The sequence below is a fragment of the Chelonia mydas genome, chromosome 1, assembly GCF_015237465.2.
Source record: "Chelonia mydas isolate rCheMyd1 chromosome 1, rCheMyd1.pri.v2, whole genome shotgun sequence".
Classification (NCBI taxonomy): Eukaryota; Metazoa; Chordata; order Testudines; family Cheloniidae; genus Chelonia; species Chelonia mydas.
In genome coordinates, this window is record NC_057849.1 from 28,235,210 (window position 1) to 28,254,938 (window position 19,729).

General features: G+C 40.7%; 1 protein-coding gene across 5 annotated transcripts in view; it reads left to right on the top strand.

Annotated features, from left to right (window-relative positions):
* Positions 1-2,692: 2,692 nt before the first annotated feature.
* PIWIL4 (piwi like RNA-mediated gene silencing 4) overlaps positions 2,693-19,729 on the top strand; it is an 81,839-nt gene continuing 64,802 nt past the window's right edge. For 3 of the 5 annotated variants that reach the window (XR_006285952.1, XM_043529144.1, XM_043529153.1), the window contains exons 1-8: positions 2,693-3,110; positions 4,558-4,663; positions 5,292-5,417; positions 7,240-7,454; positions 8,771-8,892; positions 12,785-12,865; positions 13,297-13,494; positions 18,244-18,355. Coding sequence is in view for 4 of the 5 variants with exons in the window: in XM_043529144.1 (XP_043385079.1) it covers positions 3,030-3,110; positions 4,558-4,663; positions 5,292-5,417; positions 7,240-7,454; positions 8,771-8,892; positions 12,785-12,865; positions 13,297-13,494; positions 18,244-18,355 (1,041 nt within the window). In the remaining variant the exon portion in view is untranslated. The remainder of the gene's footprint in view (positions 3,111-4,557; positions 4,664-5,291; positions 5,418-7,239; positions 7,455-8,770; positions 8,893-12,784; positions 12,866-13,296; positions 13,495-18,243; positions 18,356-19,729) is intronic. The other 2 variants (XM_043529122.1, XM_043529133.1) reach the window with 2 other exon arrangements.

Here is a 19,729-nt window from a genome sequence, read left to right on the forward strand (position 1 = left end):
TAATACGCCTAAGCTAAACACTTTTGTTACAAACAGTAATTGCCTTCCCTCAGTCAGGTTCAACGTCACCACCACTTCTGGCTACTTCTCAAAAACCACACATATAATTTCAGTTTTTTCCACATTCAGTCACAGACAGTTGGCCCTCGTCCAAGTTTCAAGCTCATCTAAACACTGGGTTATTTGTTCCAATGTACCGCCTAGGTCAGACATGAAGCAAACAAAAAACCCTGTTTACTGACAACCTGTGTTCCTGAAAGCTATTAGAAAATGCTGCTAAAGAGACTGAAATCAAACATCCTGAGTGCTCTTTTAGCCAAATCTCAATCTCAACTTCCAATATTTGTTGGTGCAATTAAGTAATTAAACTTCTAAATGGAGGCAACTGTAGGTGCAATTAATTGCATAGATTATAATGTAATTTAGGTACATGAATACACATAAATATTGACTACCTCTACCTGGAAAACATTTTATTTTGCTTGTACACCAGCAGCAGTATTTATTTAAATCTATGCAAGCACAAAAGCATCTGTTCAGGGCTGTATGTGCCTTTAACATATATTAAAATATAGTAAATGAATGCAGAAATAAAATAAACCCTGCAGACTTCAGATAAGAAGTAGGGGTCATCAAATGAAATTAATAAGCAGCAGGTTTAAAACAAACAAAAGGAAGTATTTTTTCATACAACACACAGTCAGCCTGTGGAACTCCTTGCCAGAGGATGTTGTGAACGCCAAGACTATAACAGGGTTCAAAAAAGAACTAGATAAGTTCATGGAGGATAGGTCCATCAATGGCTATTAGCCAGGATGGACAGGGATGGTGTCCCTAGCCTCTGTTTGCCAGAAGCCGGGAATGGGCAACAGGGGATGGATCACTTGGTGATTACCTGTTCTGTTCATTCCCTCTGGGGCACCTGGCATTGGCCACTGTCAGAAGATAGGATACTGGGCTAGATGGACCTTTGCTCTGACCCAGTATGTTCTGATGCTGGAAACTAGGAAGAAAAGAAAAACATCATACCAGTAACAGTTGCTTACACCCAATGCACCTGTCCCAGATCTCAGCTCACCCCTCTTTCCCAAAAAGCCTAGGAAAAATGAGCCTTGAATGGTAACAGATTTAGGCTATTTTGGATGGAGATGGAGAAAAATGAATTTAGAAGTCTAGAGCCCTTCACAAAAAATACTCTGCAAACTAAGGGGGCTCCAGTTTAGGTATCTCCTCTGACTAGCTGTGGCAGGATGGCACAGGAAGAAAGGTGATCTCTCCAAAGGGTAGGTGTTAGCTATGATATGACTACAACACCTTAAACTCAATCCAGTAACCAGCAGACAGTGTAAAGCCAGGAGCACTGGGGTCTTGTGCTCATGGTCAGAAACGCAGCTTAACAAGTGAACCTCTGCACTAACACAATTTCCAAGCTGATTTAAGGTGCAGTTCCATGCCAAGATTAAATAAGATTAGAGTTAGAAAATGCAGCCAAGGAAGCAAGTCTACTAAATGTCCAGAATCTGTTGTCTCTGATGAAGGAAAACCTAGAAGCATTAAAGTCATAGAAGTGGAAAGCTCACAAATGTTTTACCTGTCCATCTCATAGTGTGCATGGAATTCAGTGTGTGCCACAAGCAGGTATTACAAGCCCTGAACAAAACAAGAACTGGCATGTGCAGACATGTTTGTGCTTGTTGATCTTCACTGCACAACGTGGAGAACTTCAGAGAAATACACAGCGTTTCTCTAACAGAGATGATAAGAAATCTCTTCAAGATAGTCCTGACAATTGACTGTAGTATGTTAGGCTACCCTGGGGAGATTTCTGCATAGGATTAAACTTGCAACTTAATTTGGTAGCCTATTCTGTATTAGAGCCCACAAAAGCCATCTCTTTATTGGTTGATTAAAAGATCTGAGCAAAAATGTCCAGAGGAAGCACATCTCCTTCCCACTGTAACTGGGTGAACACCAAGAGGATACGTGCATGTGTATGTATATGTCTTATACGTTAAACTGACAAGAGCCTGAAAAAATATGCTGCATTGCTTAGTATACTAAATGTTTATAACAAATACATCATAGGTATTGGGATATATTTGCTTCTTTTTTTCTGAAAGCATGAGCTGTTCCTGTCTGGGTGCAAGGTGACTGTTGTGATGTGATGGCAACGTGAGGTGGCTTTGTCACAAGATCACACCTCAGTCATGAAGCAATTCTGTCATGACACTGCATGTCAGCTGTGACTTCGTGGTGACACTGCACCCTGGGGCGTGGCTGTGATGTCATGATGTGCCCTGGTATTGCCACCCCATGTCCTAAACGTGCCTGCAGTATAGTTTTCCAAGGGGAGGCTCCCTCTGCCTTTCCTGGGCGGCAGCGGCTCTGTGTGGCTGCCACCTACCCAGGGCTCTCCCTATCCCGACCGTGGGGTCGGCTCTACATGGAGAAGGCCCTACTGCCCTGCCCCAGGCGGGCTGCTCAACCCTAGCATCAGCCAGTCCCTGGAGGTGTCACGTGCCTGCAACTCTCCCGCGCAGCGGTATCACGGAAGGGGACCAAGGGGTGGGTAGGGGCGTGGCTTGCAGGGGAATGCGCGCCTAGTCTAGACCGGGCGAGGTATGGCCGCCGGGGGGGCGTGGCTTTCCGCAGTGTCACGTGCGTGCGGAGGAGCGCGTGGGCAGTTGCGGGCGGGGTTGGTGAGCGCGCGGAGCCGCCTCTCCGTTCTCCACCGGCTCCTAGGGCGAGGCCCTGAGGCGTCTCCGGGCACCCCGCCTGGCGGACCCGGTGTCTGCCGCCCTGTCGTAGCCCCTGCAGCCCGCACGAGACCCCATCCGTCCCCGCGGAGCCGGTTCCGCCCCCGCCCGGTGATGCCCCAGCCCGGCCACGCGGTGACCCGGGCCGCTGGCAGCAGCCGGTTGGGGTGACGCGCGGTGGTGTAACGGCCGCGCCCCAGGCAGCGTCTTTCACACTCTTGTGTGTGTGTGTCTCCGGCTCGCAGGGCGGCGCGTGGCGCCTCGGCGAGGGACATGACCGGGCGTGCGCGGGTGCGAGCGCGGGGACAAGCCCTCCCGGGCGCCGCCGGGCAGCCCGGCTCCCCACGGCGGCCGGTGCGTACTGCCTGGCCGTGGCGTGCCCCGGCGCGCGGTGCCCTCCTCGGGGGGCCCGGTCTGGGGTGCGTGACGGGCGGTCCCCGGGCCGGGACACATCCCGGACTCCCTGTTCTGTGCCGTCTGTTCAAGTTCATTCCTCTCCCCTGACCGCCAGGGTGGTCTCTGGACACTGCTGAGGCGCCTTGCCTCGCTCCTCCGTGACAGCCGTCATCCCCTGCCTTCCGCCAGTGGTGGGGCTGGTAAAATGTGTCACTTCCCCTGGTCACCCTTGTGTGAGGTATAAGGACCTGAGCCAGAGAGTGGAGACTGGTTCTTGTAGCTGATGATACTGAGTGCAAATTCAGGGCCAGCACCATTTCATTCCTTCATATGACTTAATTTATCTTTTTGGATTAATCACTGACATTCAAAATAAAAAAAAAAGTCTAATGTAACTTCCTTTAATAGCAAGAAATACAAAAATATTCACACTTTTGTGCGTCTTACCTGCTTTCCTTTGTAAACCACCTTGAAGGACACAAACTACAAAATTGTACCATGAATACTGCCTGGTTTGAACCAACATTGCAAAACTGTGGCCTGCATTGAAGGTGGAATTAATAGTCCCCCCAGGATAATTTGTCCACGTGCCCCTTCTGTCATGCCACTCTGCATTTAGTTTTGATAATAGAGAATGGGTGAAAAAGAAGAAGGGGTGACATCTGCCGTTCAAAACTAAGCACCAAAATGGTTTTCTTTCGACTAGTAGAATATCCATGTAGTCACAAAAATACTGAAAGAAAAAGAACTCTTATTATTAACATCCCTTGAAAAGCCTGAAGAATGCTGCTTTTTAGGGTGAATTCTCTTAGAGTTCCTGAATTGAAGATTTTTAAGTAGTAGACTGGTTGTATTTGTTTCCAGTGTTTGGTACCTGTCTCTTCCTGTTGACTCAGAGGCTTTCTGTTTCTTCTGTTTGAGCAGGTCTCTGAATGAGATGATCTCAGTTCACTAAGGCTCTGATTCAGCAGTCTATCTTAATCAGGAAATTGTTTAAGGATGGGGGACTTCTGCACAGCCTTAAAGTTAAATATGTGCTGGGGATACTGTAATGTTTCTATTCTGTAATAGCTGCCTTTGTCTGTTCTATGCAGCATTGACATTTTTCTGCAGTATCACCTGTGCTGTACGTGAAAAGAAAAGGAGGACTTGTGGCACCTTAGAGACTAACAAATTTATTTGAGCATAAGCTTTCGTGAGCTACAGCTCACTTCATCGGATGCATTCAGTGGAAAATACAGTGGGGAGATTTATATACACAGAGAACATTCTTTCAGCAGTGAAATTTCATCTCTTCTATGAAAACATGTATCATGTTGTTATAACAATGGGCCATCTACAGAGTAACTATTTTGTAACTAAGCCATTTTCCATCTTACGGACATCCCTTATCTATATCTCATAGGATTGTTTGAGAAGTGACGAGCCCATAGCTGTTAGGACTTCGCAATCTGAGAAAGAAGCCTCAACTTCCTCTGGCCACAGGGAAACAACAAAACTTACTCAGCGATGTAAGAGATCAACTGCATTAATTACTTTACTTTGAAAGCTCTTGAAGGCAGGGACTATCTAGTTGTTCTCTGTTTGTACAGGGCATAGCACAATAGTCTTGGTCCAAGACTGAGGCTCCTGGTGCTAGTAGAATACATATTAATAATAAGGTAATTATTTTATTATTATTAGCCACTGTAAAGTAGCTTGTTTTCTAAGTGAATGTATTAACATGTATTAGGAAATTATAGACAGAATGAAGTATAAAGACATAAATGAGTTGCAAGTCTTGTATAAAAATGTGAAAACATCTCAACATTCATTGTCTTTAAAAAGGAATTTATTTTTTAAACTACTTTAAGAATAAGGTGTTGTTAATACTGCTGTGACAATCGTGGTAGCTCAGGCTCTGGTTATTAAAAAGTGATTTTACATCTCCTTATTTTATGTGCTGCTGTCCAAATAAAATCCAGTTAAACATATTCCATTTATATAGCCTAATTCTTGCTATTAGGATGACAAAAATTGAAGGCTAATAGACTGAAGGCTATAGAACTACCTGTGTCCAAATTTATGAATTCTTAGGTTATTTTGCTGGATTTACAAAAATGAATACATTTTACAGTTCTTTCCACATTTCTGTTCAAGATGGCCTTTCTGCTGGGGATTCTGGATGCACACTGCTGGAGAGAGGGGGAAAGACCCGATGTAACTTTCAAGATTTGGGACTAAATACTAGAGAAACTATGACACATGTGAAAGACTGTAAAACAGGTAGAGTAACTCCATTTCCTTCAGGTTAGCCTTGTCTTCTAAGTGCCTGATTTGGGGAGGTGTTGAGTACTAGTAGTCCATTGATTTCAGTGAGCTGCAAGAGCTCCATATGTTTCAGCAGCAAGCCCACAGTATTTGGTTAGTACATGGGAACATGAAAATATGCATGTACAAAGTGTTGAGAGCCCTTAACTTGAAGTTGCGGTGCTTGTTAGCTCAGAATATATCCTCACCCCCTTCCAGGAGTTTCCAGTTGTCAAGAGAATGTTCAGAGATGTCTAATTTTTGGCATCTAAATTCTCTTTGTGTTACTTGTATGATATATTTCAACTTTCTTGGCTTCTGAAGTTAAGCTTCTCTGACATGACATAATACATTTTGCATTAGCTCTTCTGGCAGGCGCTCTTGATCTGTTGAATCCAAGGGATTAATATATCTAACCAGAGAAAATCTTTCTTAGTTTAAAAAAAAATAGAATAAACATTCTTCTCTAGTAAGATGTGGCATAAATGTGTCTCTTGTATTTGTTAAATGAAATACTAGTATTTAGAAACTAATTCAAAGATTGACTTTCAACATTGTTCAAAATCAAGAATGTTGTGTATCAAACAAATAGGGCATTTTGATTTCATTTTTTCATAGAAAAATATAGTCTCTGCTAAACACAAAATTCCACTAAAGTGGAAATGTGATCTTATGGGTGTAACAAAGGACCGGGAGTCAGATCTGTCTTCTGTTACTGAATCTGCCACTTACGTTTTGTGTGACTTTATGTAAAGTACTTATAAAGCCTTCTATGACTAAGTCTCCCCATCTATAAAATGGAGATAACAGCACTCTACTTCACAAGGGTATTGTCTGTCTTAATCCATTAATATTTAAGTGTTTTGAGATCCTTGGATGGAACATGATACAGAATTACACAGTATTATTTCTTACATCAGACATTAGCATGCATTTCAAAGGGGCAAGTAGAACTGGGATGAGTGAACATTTTAGAAAAAATCGTCTACATTGTGGTGGTGTACTGTTTTTTTTATACTGCAAAGCAGTTTTGGTTTACAGTTAAAAGCAAACTTGCTCTGCTTAAGTACAGTGACCCCATTTATATTTGTCATGGTTTGTCTGGAATATAAAGTATGGTAGTAATAAGCGTTTTACAAAACTGCTTTTTTGAGAGAGAGAGAGAGCGCGAGAGAGACCGCGAGCGGGCAGTCTGACCTAACCCTTACAAGCTGACATCAGCAGGGTTCCTTAGTTATGTCTCCAGAACAGTACACATTAGGGCATCTCTCTGTGTGTAACCTGGTGATTGGTCATAGGTCTGGTCTTCATGATGCTTCAAAATAAGAAATCAAAGGCTGTTTTTTTATATATATACATACATACACACCAAATGCCCATTTTACCATATTTATTTCGAGCTTTATTATTATTATTTATTATCTTACATTTCTTCAGTTCTTTCGACAGGTATGTTTGCAATCACCATCAAATAGTTATTTGGGAGAAATAAATTAATCTTGAGTGTATTTTTGTAAAATAACCTATGTTGGCAGTGGGAAATTACTTTTGCCAGCCCATTTGTATCATCTTATCTTTCATTACACATTGTGTTCCATCTACTTGTTTTGATGTTGGTAAGGCATTCATTTTGATTGACTTGTATTTGTATATTGATGACTTTTTTGTCAAAAAGATCTCTGCGTTGTTTCTTAATGTTACTGGGCAATAAAGTATTGCCTGTAGTTATTTAACATGATTTAAATATTTTTGGTAGTAATATTTGTCTTAAAAGAAATAAAATTATTATCTCTTTCAGGCTTCAGTGGAATTCCAGTGAAAGTGGTCACAAACCTATATAGCTTAGGTTTGCCCAGGGAATGGCAGCTTTACCAATACCATGTAACATTTAATCCAGAGTTGGAATCAAGGCGCCTGCGCCTTGCTTTGCTTTACAGCCATACCGAACTTCTTGGAAAAGCCAAAGTATTTGATGGAGCTATCCTTTTTCTTTCTCAAAAGCTGGAAAATCAGGTGAAGATAAGTGTCTTGTGCACTGTTGCATTACCACAAAGGCACAGTCATCTTAATTATGACCTTTGTGTTGGCAGGATGAAACAGCTGAAACTATCTCCTCCCCAAAACCTTTTGTTTTATTTGTTTAAAATAGTTTAAATAATTTTGTGACCAAGCCATCTCCTCTTATCTGAAGTTTGTTTAGTGTTGGCGGAGGGGATGGTCTAATGAGCTAAACACTAAGATTGAAATAACAGGATCAATTCAGTTCATCATCCTTCCAAGGGAGATATATTGAATTCCATGCATTTTAGTGTATGTGGATCTTCAAAAAATGAGGCTTGTCTGCTTTGTGAGGACACTAAAGATGGCACTTCCTGTGAGATTGGAATTTGTAACGATGTCCTTGGCCAAAATTACCCTGCCCACCATCTTCTGATGTGTAGCGTTTTACATGCTGGTTGTCTTGCCTGACTTCTGTCCTTCTACCCACAGGTGCCTGCATTTCATTAGTGCTGCATGTATGCATAAATTTTGGCAATCTTTAATTGAGCATAGCTCCCATTTCAACTGTTTGTTATATCTGTTAAGCTAATAGAGGATTTCAGTTTCCCAGGCTGTCAATCTAACACTTTTCAAAGCTTGAAAATACAATATGTTTTTAAAAAGTAGAAAAAGACAGAAGTATAATGTACAGTTTTTTATTTTCTGGGGCTTCACATAGCATACTGAACTGGCTTCACTTTACCATATTAAAATTGCTATTGTACTCTAGTCGTATTTCTCGGTGTTTGGCCTTACAAGCACTTCTCAGTCTCAAGTTTTTTAGTAATATTGCAAGTGTTCCAATAGTCTGCAGTTTGAAACATATTACTGGAACAAAAGGTGAGTAAGTGGGGGGGGGGGGGGAGGGGAAGACTTGTAAACCAGGGAGCTGTTTAAATGGGTTTATGGAAGAAAATGCCACAACCCTTTAGCTTCTTCTGGGTTATACGGTAGCAGTAGTTTTCTGGCACAGAAATAAATTTTAAATCATCAGTCACCTTTGCATGATAGGAAAGCTCTGTCTTTGGTAGAGTAATGATTGTGCCAATAAACACAGTGCTCTGGATATGTTGGTTGAAGGCCTGCCTGCCCAGTTAATTTTTGCATTAGTTGCAGTCCTTGTTGTGAATATTAACTTCCTGATCCCAGAAAATCGATGAAAAGACAAATTATCTGAAAAGTAATATAGGATTCATTTTTGGGCAGTTAGACTTTTACAACTACTTTTCTATATTCAAGGTAAGATGTTGCCTGGATATTGTATGTACCTGTTTTGAATTTTTTCTTAGGTTACAGAATTATCGAGTATAACGAAAAGAGGTGAGACTGTAAATATTACCATTACACTAACAAATCAGCTAGCATCAAGTTCCCCTGTGTGCATTCAGTTTTTCAATATCATCTTCAAAAAGTAAGTGATTTTGAAAGTGTTTGTTTGAGATTAACGGTTAAAGGTGGAGCATAAAAACATAGCTTTATCAAAAACTTTGTGAAAATTAAACTTCTAAAAAGTTGCATATCTAGTAGCATCTGATTTTTTCAGTTCAGGTTGTAAAAATGTGGGTTGAAAATCTCTTGATGTTTGGTACCTAGTAAAAAAAAATTGTTATGAAATATTTATTGCCAGAAGTAGTTATGGAAAAGATTTTTTTTAAATAAATTTCACTCACAACACCATTTACTCCAGAGAAGCTGCTTCACTTCAGCCAGTAGTGAATTTTGACTGTTGACTATTAAACATAATATACAGATTTCCTGTGCTGTCTTTTTACATGTGTGAAAATCATTCTCAATAGAAGTCAATAAGGGCAAAGCTCTTTACATAATTCTAAGTAAACCTTGGGTTAAGAGTTTCCATGTTGGTTTTTAAAAAAATGTATTGATGGGTTGTGAGATAGAGGGCCACACTTTCAAACACAGCTGAAGAAATTGTGCCCATCCATATTTACACACAAATTAAGTAATTGTGATTTACCTAGCACATAAATGTGTATGCAAATACGAATTTTATACAGTGCAGTGTTGGCACTATTTTGGATGCTAATTTGGTGTTTGAGATCTCCTGAAATAAAGGAACAGTTATATTACTTAGTTGCTTTTAAACCAAACCTGAACTCAGATGTATCCATAACCCAGCTTTTTACCAGTTCTAACTGACACGTAATAATTCATAGTGTCAAGTCAGAAAAGAGCAGCTTACCCACTTTAGAAAACTGATAATTATTTTGGAATAAAATTCACCCTTGTGAGTGGGCCTGCACAATTTCCTACTTACCATTATGTGTCTATAAGTCTTTAACCCAAGTTTTAAGTGGTATTTAAATGATGCATACAGTCTTGTGCAGGTCCTCTCCAGAGCCATGAATTTCATCCGGTGTCAAAGTTTTGTTACCTTTCCAAATGCTAACTAGGGAACAAAATGGCTTCTTACTTTTATTTAAGTTCTTGACAAAATTCTCATTAACTTCATTAGGACCATACTGTGCTCAGGCGTGCAATATTTTTTAACCTAAATATTAAAGAGAACATTTGCAGGAGATGTGTGGTAGCATTACTCTTCTAATAAAATATTCTACTTCATGTGCGTCAGAGCAGAATGGGAAAGCCTTTCAGATGGATGCATCTTTGAGCTCTTAAGATAAGAAACAGTGTTAAGTGTGTAAACAAATTATTGTGAAACTGGTATGTTCTATGTCTTCTCAATTAGACCAATTTGTATTGTTTTTGACTGCACACAAAATACTTCGATTTATTTCTGTGGTTCATGTATTTTTGTGGGATTCTGTTTTGTTACTCTCCTGATACTTAGAAAAAAGGTTGGTATTATGTTTGAAGTAGTTATTTTAAGATGTTCAAGGACTGTTGTCTCTGAAGTTATGACGTGAAGTGGGATATAGAATACAAAGCAGTATATTTCTAGTTTATTAAAGAAATGTCTGATTAGTGTTATAAGGCAAGATGTTTAAGGCCGAATGATTTCATCTGATTCCATGAGTTTAATTATTTCCTCGAATGTATTGTCTGGAATGTCTTATTCCTATTAAGTGAAATCTCTACTTAATAAATAAATTGGACTTGTACTTTTTTGGGCATTAAAGATATTATGGGTGTGATAGTGCTGTTAGGAAGCTTTCTTCTCTTCTCAGCCTAACTATTGTGTTGTGTTGGTGTGCTCTATTAAACAGCTGCCATGGTCCGCTTCGGGAAGTGGTGGAGGGGGTGGGGTTCCGCATTTTATTAGTGGATGCAGTGATTCCTGTTTATGCTGCACAGTTCACAAAGTGCTTTGGAAGCCTTCTGATGAAAATGTTAAGATAAATGTGGTACTATCATTATTTAGTAGTATTACCTATTATTAAAGCTTTATTTATGTCCAGAATTTTGGGCAGCAGTAGTGATTTCCATTTGAATTTTGAAGTTGGTCAAATTTTTGAGATTCTGCACTTCCTTAACATATTAATAGCTCAATACATGGAATTAATGGAATTGTGTGCATTTGTTAAAGGACATGTTTTTTCTTTTATAAAAACCATTGGAATGAATTCATTTCTTACATTCCATAATGCAGGTATAACTCAACTGTCTTAATCAAATCTCACAGCTGTGTGGCCTCATTGCCCCCATACCAAAAGTGTTTGTAAATTGCCAGCACACAGACTTTTTTACTTCACTTATCAATTGTGCCTTAGACCTTTCAATAGAACGGGGTAGTACTAGCTACTGTTGTCCTGAACTCTTGCAGTATTTCCAGTTTGTACTAAGGTATTATAGCTGATATTGGTTTTTGAACTGCCCCTTTTTTCCTTTTGACTGTGTGTCACTGATCTGGATGTGGACTTTTTCTTTTTAATTTTTTTTCTTGCACAGTAGATCGTGAGATTTACTAGATGTAGTTTCATTTTCAGGTCCAACTTACTGTCTTGAAACCTGAGCAGTTTCTAGAAGATAGCTTTGTTTGAAGAATTACTCCTGGGGGAATTCTGTGCCACTGCTCGTGCACAGAATTCATGACCTCTGCATATTTCTTTGCTTCCCTGCAGAAAAATGTCTTCTGACAGGGAAGCAAAGGGAGGCCGCAAGAGTTGTCATGTGCCCTTCCCTTGCAGTGCTGACATATTGGTTCAGGCCCCCAGAGCAGCCAGTAGAGATGTAAATCACCGGCGGGGGGTTGCGAGGGGTGGGGGGAGAGGCTGGACAGTCATGTGTGTGTGAGAGAGGGAGATTCTGTCAGTCTTGCTTGCTATTGTGGCACACTCGGCGTGGAGGGGCAGGCATGGGGGAGGTAGGCATAGGGCAGGCTCTATCCCCTGAGGCAGAGCAGAATGTAGCAGCCTGCCTGCTTAGTGAGTTGGACCCATTGTTCTTAGTGAATTCCCTCAGGAGTATAAAACGGGTGTAAAAGTTTTAAGGCTCCTTTACACTGCCAGAATAGTCTAAAGGATCCTTGTTTTAAAGGATAGTGTGGCCTTATAAATGCTTATGGTGCTTTAGTGATTAGAACTGGTCTAAATTTCTGGACTGAACAAATTTTCCTATCAAAATGTGCTCCATGAACTGTTTGCTACTGATCTTTTTGGAGATGGTCAGTAGCCCATATAAATTATGAGTTTGATTCCCCAACCCTCACTTGCTCTTCAGTTGCCTATGATGTAACAGTGAGCATATCATAGAATATCAGGGTTGGAAGGGACCTCAGGAGGTCATCTAGTCCAACCCCCTGCTCAAAGCAGGACTAATCCCCAACTAAATCATCCTAGCCAGGGTTTTGTCAAGCCAGGCTTTAAAAACCTCTAAGGAAGGAGATTCCACCACCTCCCTAGGTAACCCATTCCAGTGTCTCACCACTCTCCTAGTGAGATGGCTGCATCTGTTTGTGTTTGATTAATAATTTGAAGTAAAGGCTCAAACCTAGCTACATTACTATTAGACAAAGGGGGTTTGGGGATTTCCTCCTATGCGCCCCACTCCCATTCTCCATCCATTGTATTGTAATTTAAATAAATTACCAAAATAATTGAATCCAGCATGTTTATATTGCATTAGTTTAACAAATGAAATATGCAGAATTTTGCAGAATTTTAAAATATTGTGAGCAGAATTTTTAATTTTTTTTGTACAGAGTTCCCCCAGGAGTCAAGAATATAGCTAGGTTTGAGACTTGCCTTGTGAGTTCAGCTTCTGTTGTGAATTTGGTTAACTTAAAATTTAATGATCTAATAATGAGTTAAAACTATCATCTATTTTCGGTGTGTTCTAAGAATTATACTTATGTGATGTGTTGAAAAATATGCATTAATACATAGGGTTTTGAAAAAGCTGTCCATGTACCAAGTTGGACGGAACTTCTACAGTCCTTCAGACCCAGTGGAAATTCCCCAGCACAAGTAAGGTTTTGGGGTTTTTTCCTCCCTTTAATTCTAGAATTTTCTGGTAACAGTTTATGGTAATGTGTAAACCCTTTCCAGTATATCTTGCTGGAGAATAGTTTTAATGTCTGAGCTTTGTGTTTGAACAGCATCCCTGCCATTCTTAAGGTGTGCTGAATTGTTAATACAAATTGCAGCAGGAACTTGGGTACAGAATCTCCACTGTAACACAGAGCAGCAGGAGCTAGGCAAACCAGTGGTGATACTCTTTGTATTACCAGTGCGAGAAGAGAGAGAGGTTATACTTCTTGCATGTTTGTGTAGCAATAAATGTGCAAAACTTAACTTTAAACACATGGCAGCCAAGATGGTAGAAGTGGACCTACATTGTTAAAAGTGGGTTAATTCAAAAATAGTTATTTTAAATATTTTTCTTTGCATTCCATAAGACTGACTCTTTGGCCAGGATTTGCTGTTTCCATTACACAGTTCGAGAACAGAGTGATGTTAAGTGCTGACGTGAGCCATAAAGTCCTTCGCAGTGAGACTGTTCTGGAATTCATGACAAGTCTGTATACCAGGATTGACAGAGTGTGCTTCATACAAACATGTGAAAAGGAGCTGCTAGGGCTTATTGTGCTTACGAGGTAAAGACATCACTATTTATTTTGCTGTTCTGTTGACTCAGGTGTCCTGTCAATTAGAACTATTTGTACATAGTGGCTTTTTGCACTTCTTTCTACTTTAAAAGTGGTAGTCCATATTAAAAGTTGTAGTGGTTTCTTATGTCATTCATAAACTAAGTGTTCATGAGGCAGGAGATTGCTGTCTATTAAAGATTATAGGTGTGTCTTGCAGTAGAAAGATCTGCAAAAGCAGGAGGGCATGAAAGAAAGCTGGGTGTCCCATGAAGAGGACAAATATGGAGGTGGATAATGTATGTGGGGGAGAGCTGCTAGTTTGTGTGGATATTAGCCTGGTGGGGGAGGATATTGGAGACCCATCCAGTCACAAGGATATGTACCTCACATGGGAGTGCATTGGGTGTCTCTGCCAGAAAAAGAAACTCCTATGGGAGGCCTCTTTAAGAGGGAGCCTCCCTATCACAGAATTGCTGCCCCTTGAAGAGGCAGTGGGCCATCAGTTTTCTCCCCTCACTGTGACTTTACTGTCTCTAATATAGAAGACTGAGCTGGCCATTATTGACCTTCCCCCTGCATGATCCTCCTGTTCTGTGGGGATTGAAGCAGGAGAAGCCAAAAAACACCCAAGGGAACCTGGATTTGGACAGGGCTTTGATTTCTTTTGCCTGCTACATGTACCACAGTTTCAGAGTAACAGCCGTGTTAGTCTGTATTCGCAAAAAGAAAAGGAGTACTTGTGGCACCTTAGAGACTAACCAATTTATTTAAGCGTAAGCTTTCGTGAGCTACAGCTCACTTCATCGGATGCATACTGTGGAAAGTGTAGAAGATCTTTTTATATACACACAAAGCACGAAAAAATACTTCCCCGCACCCCACTTTCCTGCTGGTAATAGCTTATCTAAAGTGATCACTCTACTTACAATGTGTATGATAATCATGGTGGGCCATTTCCAGCACAAATCCAGGGTTTAACAAGAACATCTGGGGGGGGGGAGGGGGTAGGAAAAAACAAGGGGAAATAGGTTACCTTGCATAATGACTTAGCCACTCCCAGTCTCTATTCAAGCCTAAGTTAATTGTATCCAATTTGCAAATGAATTCCAATTCAACAGTCTCTCGCTGGAGTCTGGATTTGAAGTTTTTTTGTTGTAATATCGCAACTTTCATGTCTGTAATCGCGTGACCAGAGAGATTGAAGTGTTCTCCGACTGGTTTATGAATGTTATAATTCTTGACATCTGATTTGTGTCCATTTATTCTTTTACGTAAAGACTGTCCAGTTTGACCAATGTACATGGCAGAGGGGCATTGCTGGCACGTGATGGCATATATCACATTGGTGGATGTGCAGGTGAACGAGCCTCTGATAGTGTGGCTGATGTTATTAGGCCCTATGATGGTGTCCCCTGAATAGATATGTGGGCACAGTTGGCAGCGAGCTTTGTTGCAAGGATAGGTTCCTGGGTTAGTGGTTCTGTTGTGTGGTATGTGGTTGCTGGTGAGTATTCGCTTCAGGTTGGGGGGCTGTCTGTAGGCAAGGACTGGCCTGTCTCCCAAGATTTGTGAGAGTGTTGGGTCATCCTTCAGGATAGGTTGTAGATCCTTAATAATGCGTTGGAGGGGTTTTAGTTGGGGGCTGAAGGTGACGGCTAGTGGCGTTCTGTTATTTTCTTTGTTAGGCCTGTCCTGTAGTAGATGACTTCTGGGAACTCTTCTGGCTCCATCAATCTGTTTCTTCACTTCCGCAGGTGGGTACTGTAGTTGTAAGAATGCTTGATAGAGATCTTGTAGGTGTTTGTCTCTGTCTGAGGGGTTGGAGCAAATGCGGTTGTATCGCAGAGCTTGGCTGCAGACAACGGATCGTGTGGTGTGGTCAGGGTGAAAGCTGGAGGCATGTAGGTAGGAATAGCTGTCAGTAGGTTTCCGGTATAGGGTGGTGTTTATGTGACCATCGTTTATTAGCACTGTAGTGTCCAGGAAGTGGATCTCTTGTGTGGACTGGACCAGGCTGAGGTTGATGGTGGGATGGAAATTGTTGAAATCATGGTGGAATTCCTCAAGGGCTTCTTTTCCATGGGTCCAGATGATGAAGATGTCATCAATATAGCGCAAATAGAGTAGGGGCGTTAGGGGACAAGAGCCGAGGAAGCGTTGTTCTAAGTCAGCCATAAAAATGTTGGCATACAGTGGGGCCATGCGGGTACCCATAGCAGTGGCGCTGATTTGAAGGTATACATTGTCCCCAAATGTGAAATAGTTATGGGTAAGGACAAAGTCACAAAGTTCAGCCACCAGGTTAGCTGTGACATTATCGGGGATAGTGTTCTTGACGGCTTGTAGTCCATCTTTGTGTGGTGTAGAGGGCTTCTACATCCATACTGGCCAGGATGATGTTATCAGGAAGATCACCGAAGTTTCCTCAGGAAGTCAGTGGTGTCTCGAAGGTAGCTGGGAGTGCTGGTAGCGTAGGGCCTGAGGAGGGAGTCTACATAGCCAGACAATCCTGCTGTGAGGGTGCCAATGCCTGAGATGATGGGGCGCCCAGGATTTCCAGGTTTATGGATCTTGGGTAGTAGATAGAATATCCCAGGTCGGGGTTCCAGGGGTGTGTCTGTGCGGATTTGATCTTGTGCATTTTCAGGGAGTGTCTTGAGCAGATGGTATAGTTTCTTTTGGTAACCCTCAGTGGGATCAGGGGGTAATGGCTTGTAGAAAGTGGTGTTGGAGAGCTGCTGAGCAGCCTCTTGTTCATATTCCGACCTATTCATGATGACAACAGCACCTCCTTTGTCAGCCTTTTTAATTATGATGTCAGAGTTGTTTCTGAGGCTGTGGATGGCATTCTGTTCTGCATGACTGAGGTTATGGGGCAAGTGATGCTGCTTTTCCACAATTTCAGCCCGTGCACGTCGGCGGAAGCGCTCTATGTGGAAGTCCTGTCTGCTGTTTTGACCTTCAGGAGGAGTCCACCTAGAATCCTTCTTTTTGAAGTGAAGAAACAAATTGATAGAGCCAGAAGAGTTCCCAGAAGTCATCTACTACAGGACAGGCCTAACAAAGAAAATAACAGAACGCCACTAGCCGTCACCTTCAGCCCCCAACTAAAACTCCTCCAACGCATTATTAAGGATCTACAACCTATCCTGAAGGATGACCCAACACTCTCACAAATCTTGGGAGACAGGCCAGTCCTTGCCTACAGACAGCCCCCCAACCTGAAGCGAATACTCACCAGCAACCACATACCACACAACAGAACCACTAACCCAGGAACCTATCCTTGCAACAAAGCTCGCTGCCAACTGTGCCCACATATCTATTCAGGGGACACCATCATAGGGCCTAATAACATCAGCCACAGTATCAGAGGCTCGTTCACTTGCACATCCACCAATGTGATATGTGCCAGCAATGCCCCTCTGGCATGTACATTGGTCAAACTGTACAGTCTTTACGTAAAAGAATAAATGGACACAAATCAGATGTCAAGAATTATAACATTCATAAACCAGTCGGAGAACACTTCAGTCTCTCTGGTCACACGATTACAGACATGAAAGTTGCGATATTACAACAAAAAAACTTCAAATCCAGACTCCAGCGAGAGACTGTTGAATTGGAATTCATTTGCAAATTGGATACAATTAACTTAGGCTTGAATAGAGACTGGGAGTGGCTAAGTCATTATGCAAGGTAACCTATTTCCCCTTGTTTTTTCCTACCCCCTCCCCCCCTCAGACGTTCTTGTTAAACTCTGGATTTGTGCTGGAAATGGCCCACCTTAATAATCATACACATTGTAAGGAGAGTGATCACTTTAGATAAGCTATTACCAGCAGGAAAGTGGGGTGGGGGGAGGTATTTTTTCATGCTTTGTGTGTATAAAAAGATCTTCTACACTTTCCACAGTATGCATCCGATGAAGTGAGCTGTAGCTCACGGAAGCTTATGCTCAAATAAATTGGTTAGTCTCTAAGGTGCCACAAGTACTCCTTTTCTATGTACCACAGTGTGACTCTTATCTTTCTTTTTTTATTCTGTTTTTTAAACAGAGCCTTCTGGTGTCTGATGTTGGGCCACAGTTCAACCTCTCTTGGGGCTAGGTAGCACACCATTTTAGTCTGTTTTTCTCTCTGTTTGGATTGCTCTTGCAGCACCTCTTCCTTCTGGCCTGGAAGGAATGATGGATATGTACTCCTTGAATTTGATGACTTCAAAGCTTGCACACTGATCCTGCAAAGACATATGCATGTCATTATTTTTAGGGTGCTGTGAGTAATTCCAGTGGCCTCAGTGGGAATACTTGCAGTAGATAAAATTAATGCATGCGTGTGTCTTTGCTGGTTTGGAGCCTGGGATTTTTTTTTTAAACAATTCAGTGTAGTTAAAATTAAGTTATTAGAGTAAATATGTTTCTTCTGGTACATCTATGTTAAAACTGTCTTTTGTAAATTAATCAGTCTGGTTTGCAGTAATATTTGTTCAGATTTTTTTTTAAAGTTTTTATTGTACTACTGAAAATTCATTAAAGGTGCAAGTTTTATCCTCGAGAAAATATAGAAGACAACATCATGTAAAACTGTTAAGCGAAGTACTGATAATATTTGTTGTGCCATTCTAAGCTTCCCCCCCGCATATTTCCAAATGGACAAGTCTGTGTACTGGAGAAGACTTATGACTGCAGTCATTTATACCACACTTAAATAGGCCAAGCAATTAAATCCCCTCACTTATTCTGCATTTTCATAGATATAACAATAAAACCTACCGTATTGATGATATTGACTGGTGCGTGAAGCCAACGGGGACATTTCCAAAACGTGATGGCACTGAAATCTCTTACGTTGATTATTATAAGCAGGTAGGTTAAAAACTAGGAAGCTGTTACAAATAAAAAAAATGTTTTATATTATTTTGTGTGGTCGCTTCTAAATGTACTGGTGCTGTAGTTGTGGCAAGTATGACCAAGGTTTTCTATATTAAACACAAAAAACAGAAAAAAGGAACCATTTTTAGTAGTATGATGTACATTGGAAATACAATACTATTACATTCGGATGTTTAAAATTACTTTTACTAATAGACTCTGGGAACACTTTGCCATGTTCTAGGATGAGAAACTGTTTGTAAAGAGTTTTGGAGATGAAATAGTTCTTTATAGGTGTGAAATATTAACAGCATTCTATATATTAGAGCATTTGGCTTACCCTCTTACGAAAAGTAATAGAACTTTAACTTGTTCCATTGTCTTTAAAATATGCTCAGGACAGAGTGTTCTTGGCAAGTAAGAGCAAACATTGCTCCATCCATAAACATACATGTGTAAAAAATAAGTTGCGGTGAATTCCTAAGAATAATGATGTTTCACACTTACGTGGTACTTACATATTTGAAGCATTTTATGAACATTAATAAAATCATGAGTACACTTAGTGTGTGGCAAAAAGCATTTTCACACTCATCGCTACTGTATTGTATTCTATTAGTAAAAGTAATTTTAAATATCTAAAAATACTTAAATATCTAAAAATCTATATTACCAATGTACAATAAAACTAGAAATAGTCCCTTTTTGTGTTTAATATGCTTCAAAGCACATAAATATGCTAATATGGAAAAAATCTGCTCATACTCTTAAGGTGCTGCATGTACAATACACATTAAAAGGTGTTATATTTCATTAGTTCCAGTGCTGGGAACACAACTTTACAGTAGTTAGAATGTCATCCATCTTTGCCCTTGTTCATATGTTTGTTTAAGGGCAGGCTTACGTTTGATCTTATTGCAGGCATCCTATCCTAATCACATTTTGAGACATTAGATCGAGGTAAAGTATTGCTGCTTTTCATTTAAAGATTTAATTAGGCCAAAAGATAAAATTGGGACTGTTCACACTTGTTGGGTGCATTTGGCCTTGTACCTTCAATTATACTTTTCCTGAATGGTCTTATTGTTAGTGCCAGAGTAAATTCGGTAACTCCACTGATTTATACTGGTATAACTGATAACAGAATCTGGCCTTTCATTGTAATTATTGATGCAGCTATATAAAGTAGCTAGCTAGTCTGATACCTCCCTTTATGTCTACACGTATAAAGTCACTTTATACATTTTGATTCCATTTTGTCCTTTGTTAGTGTCTGAGTTGTATTGGAGGTGATGGTGAATTAGAACCTCTGTCTTTATAATATGAACTGGTTCTTTACAAATACAAGAAAATACAGAAAGGTAGGGA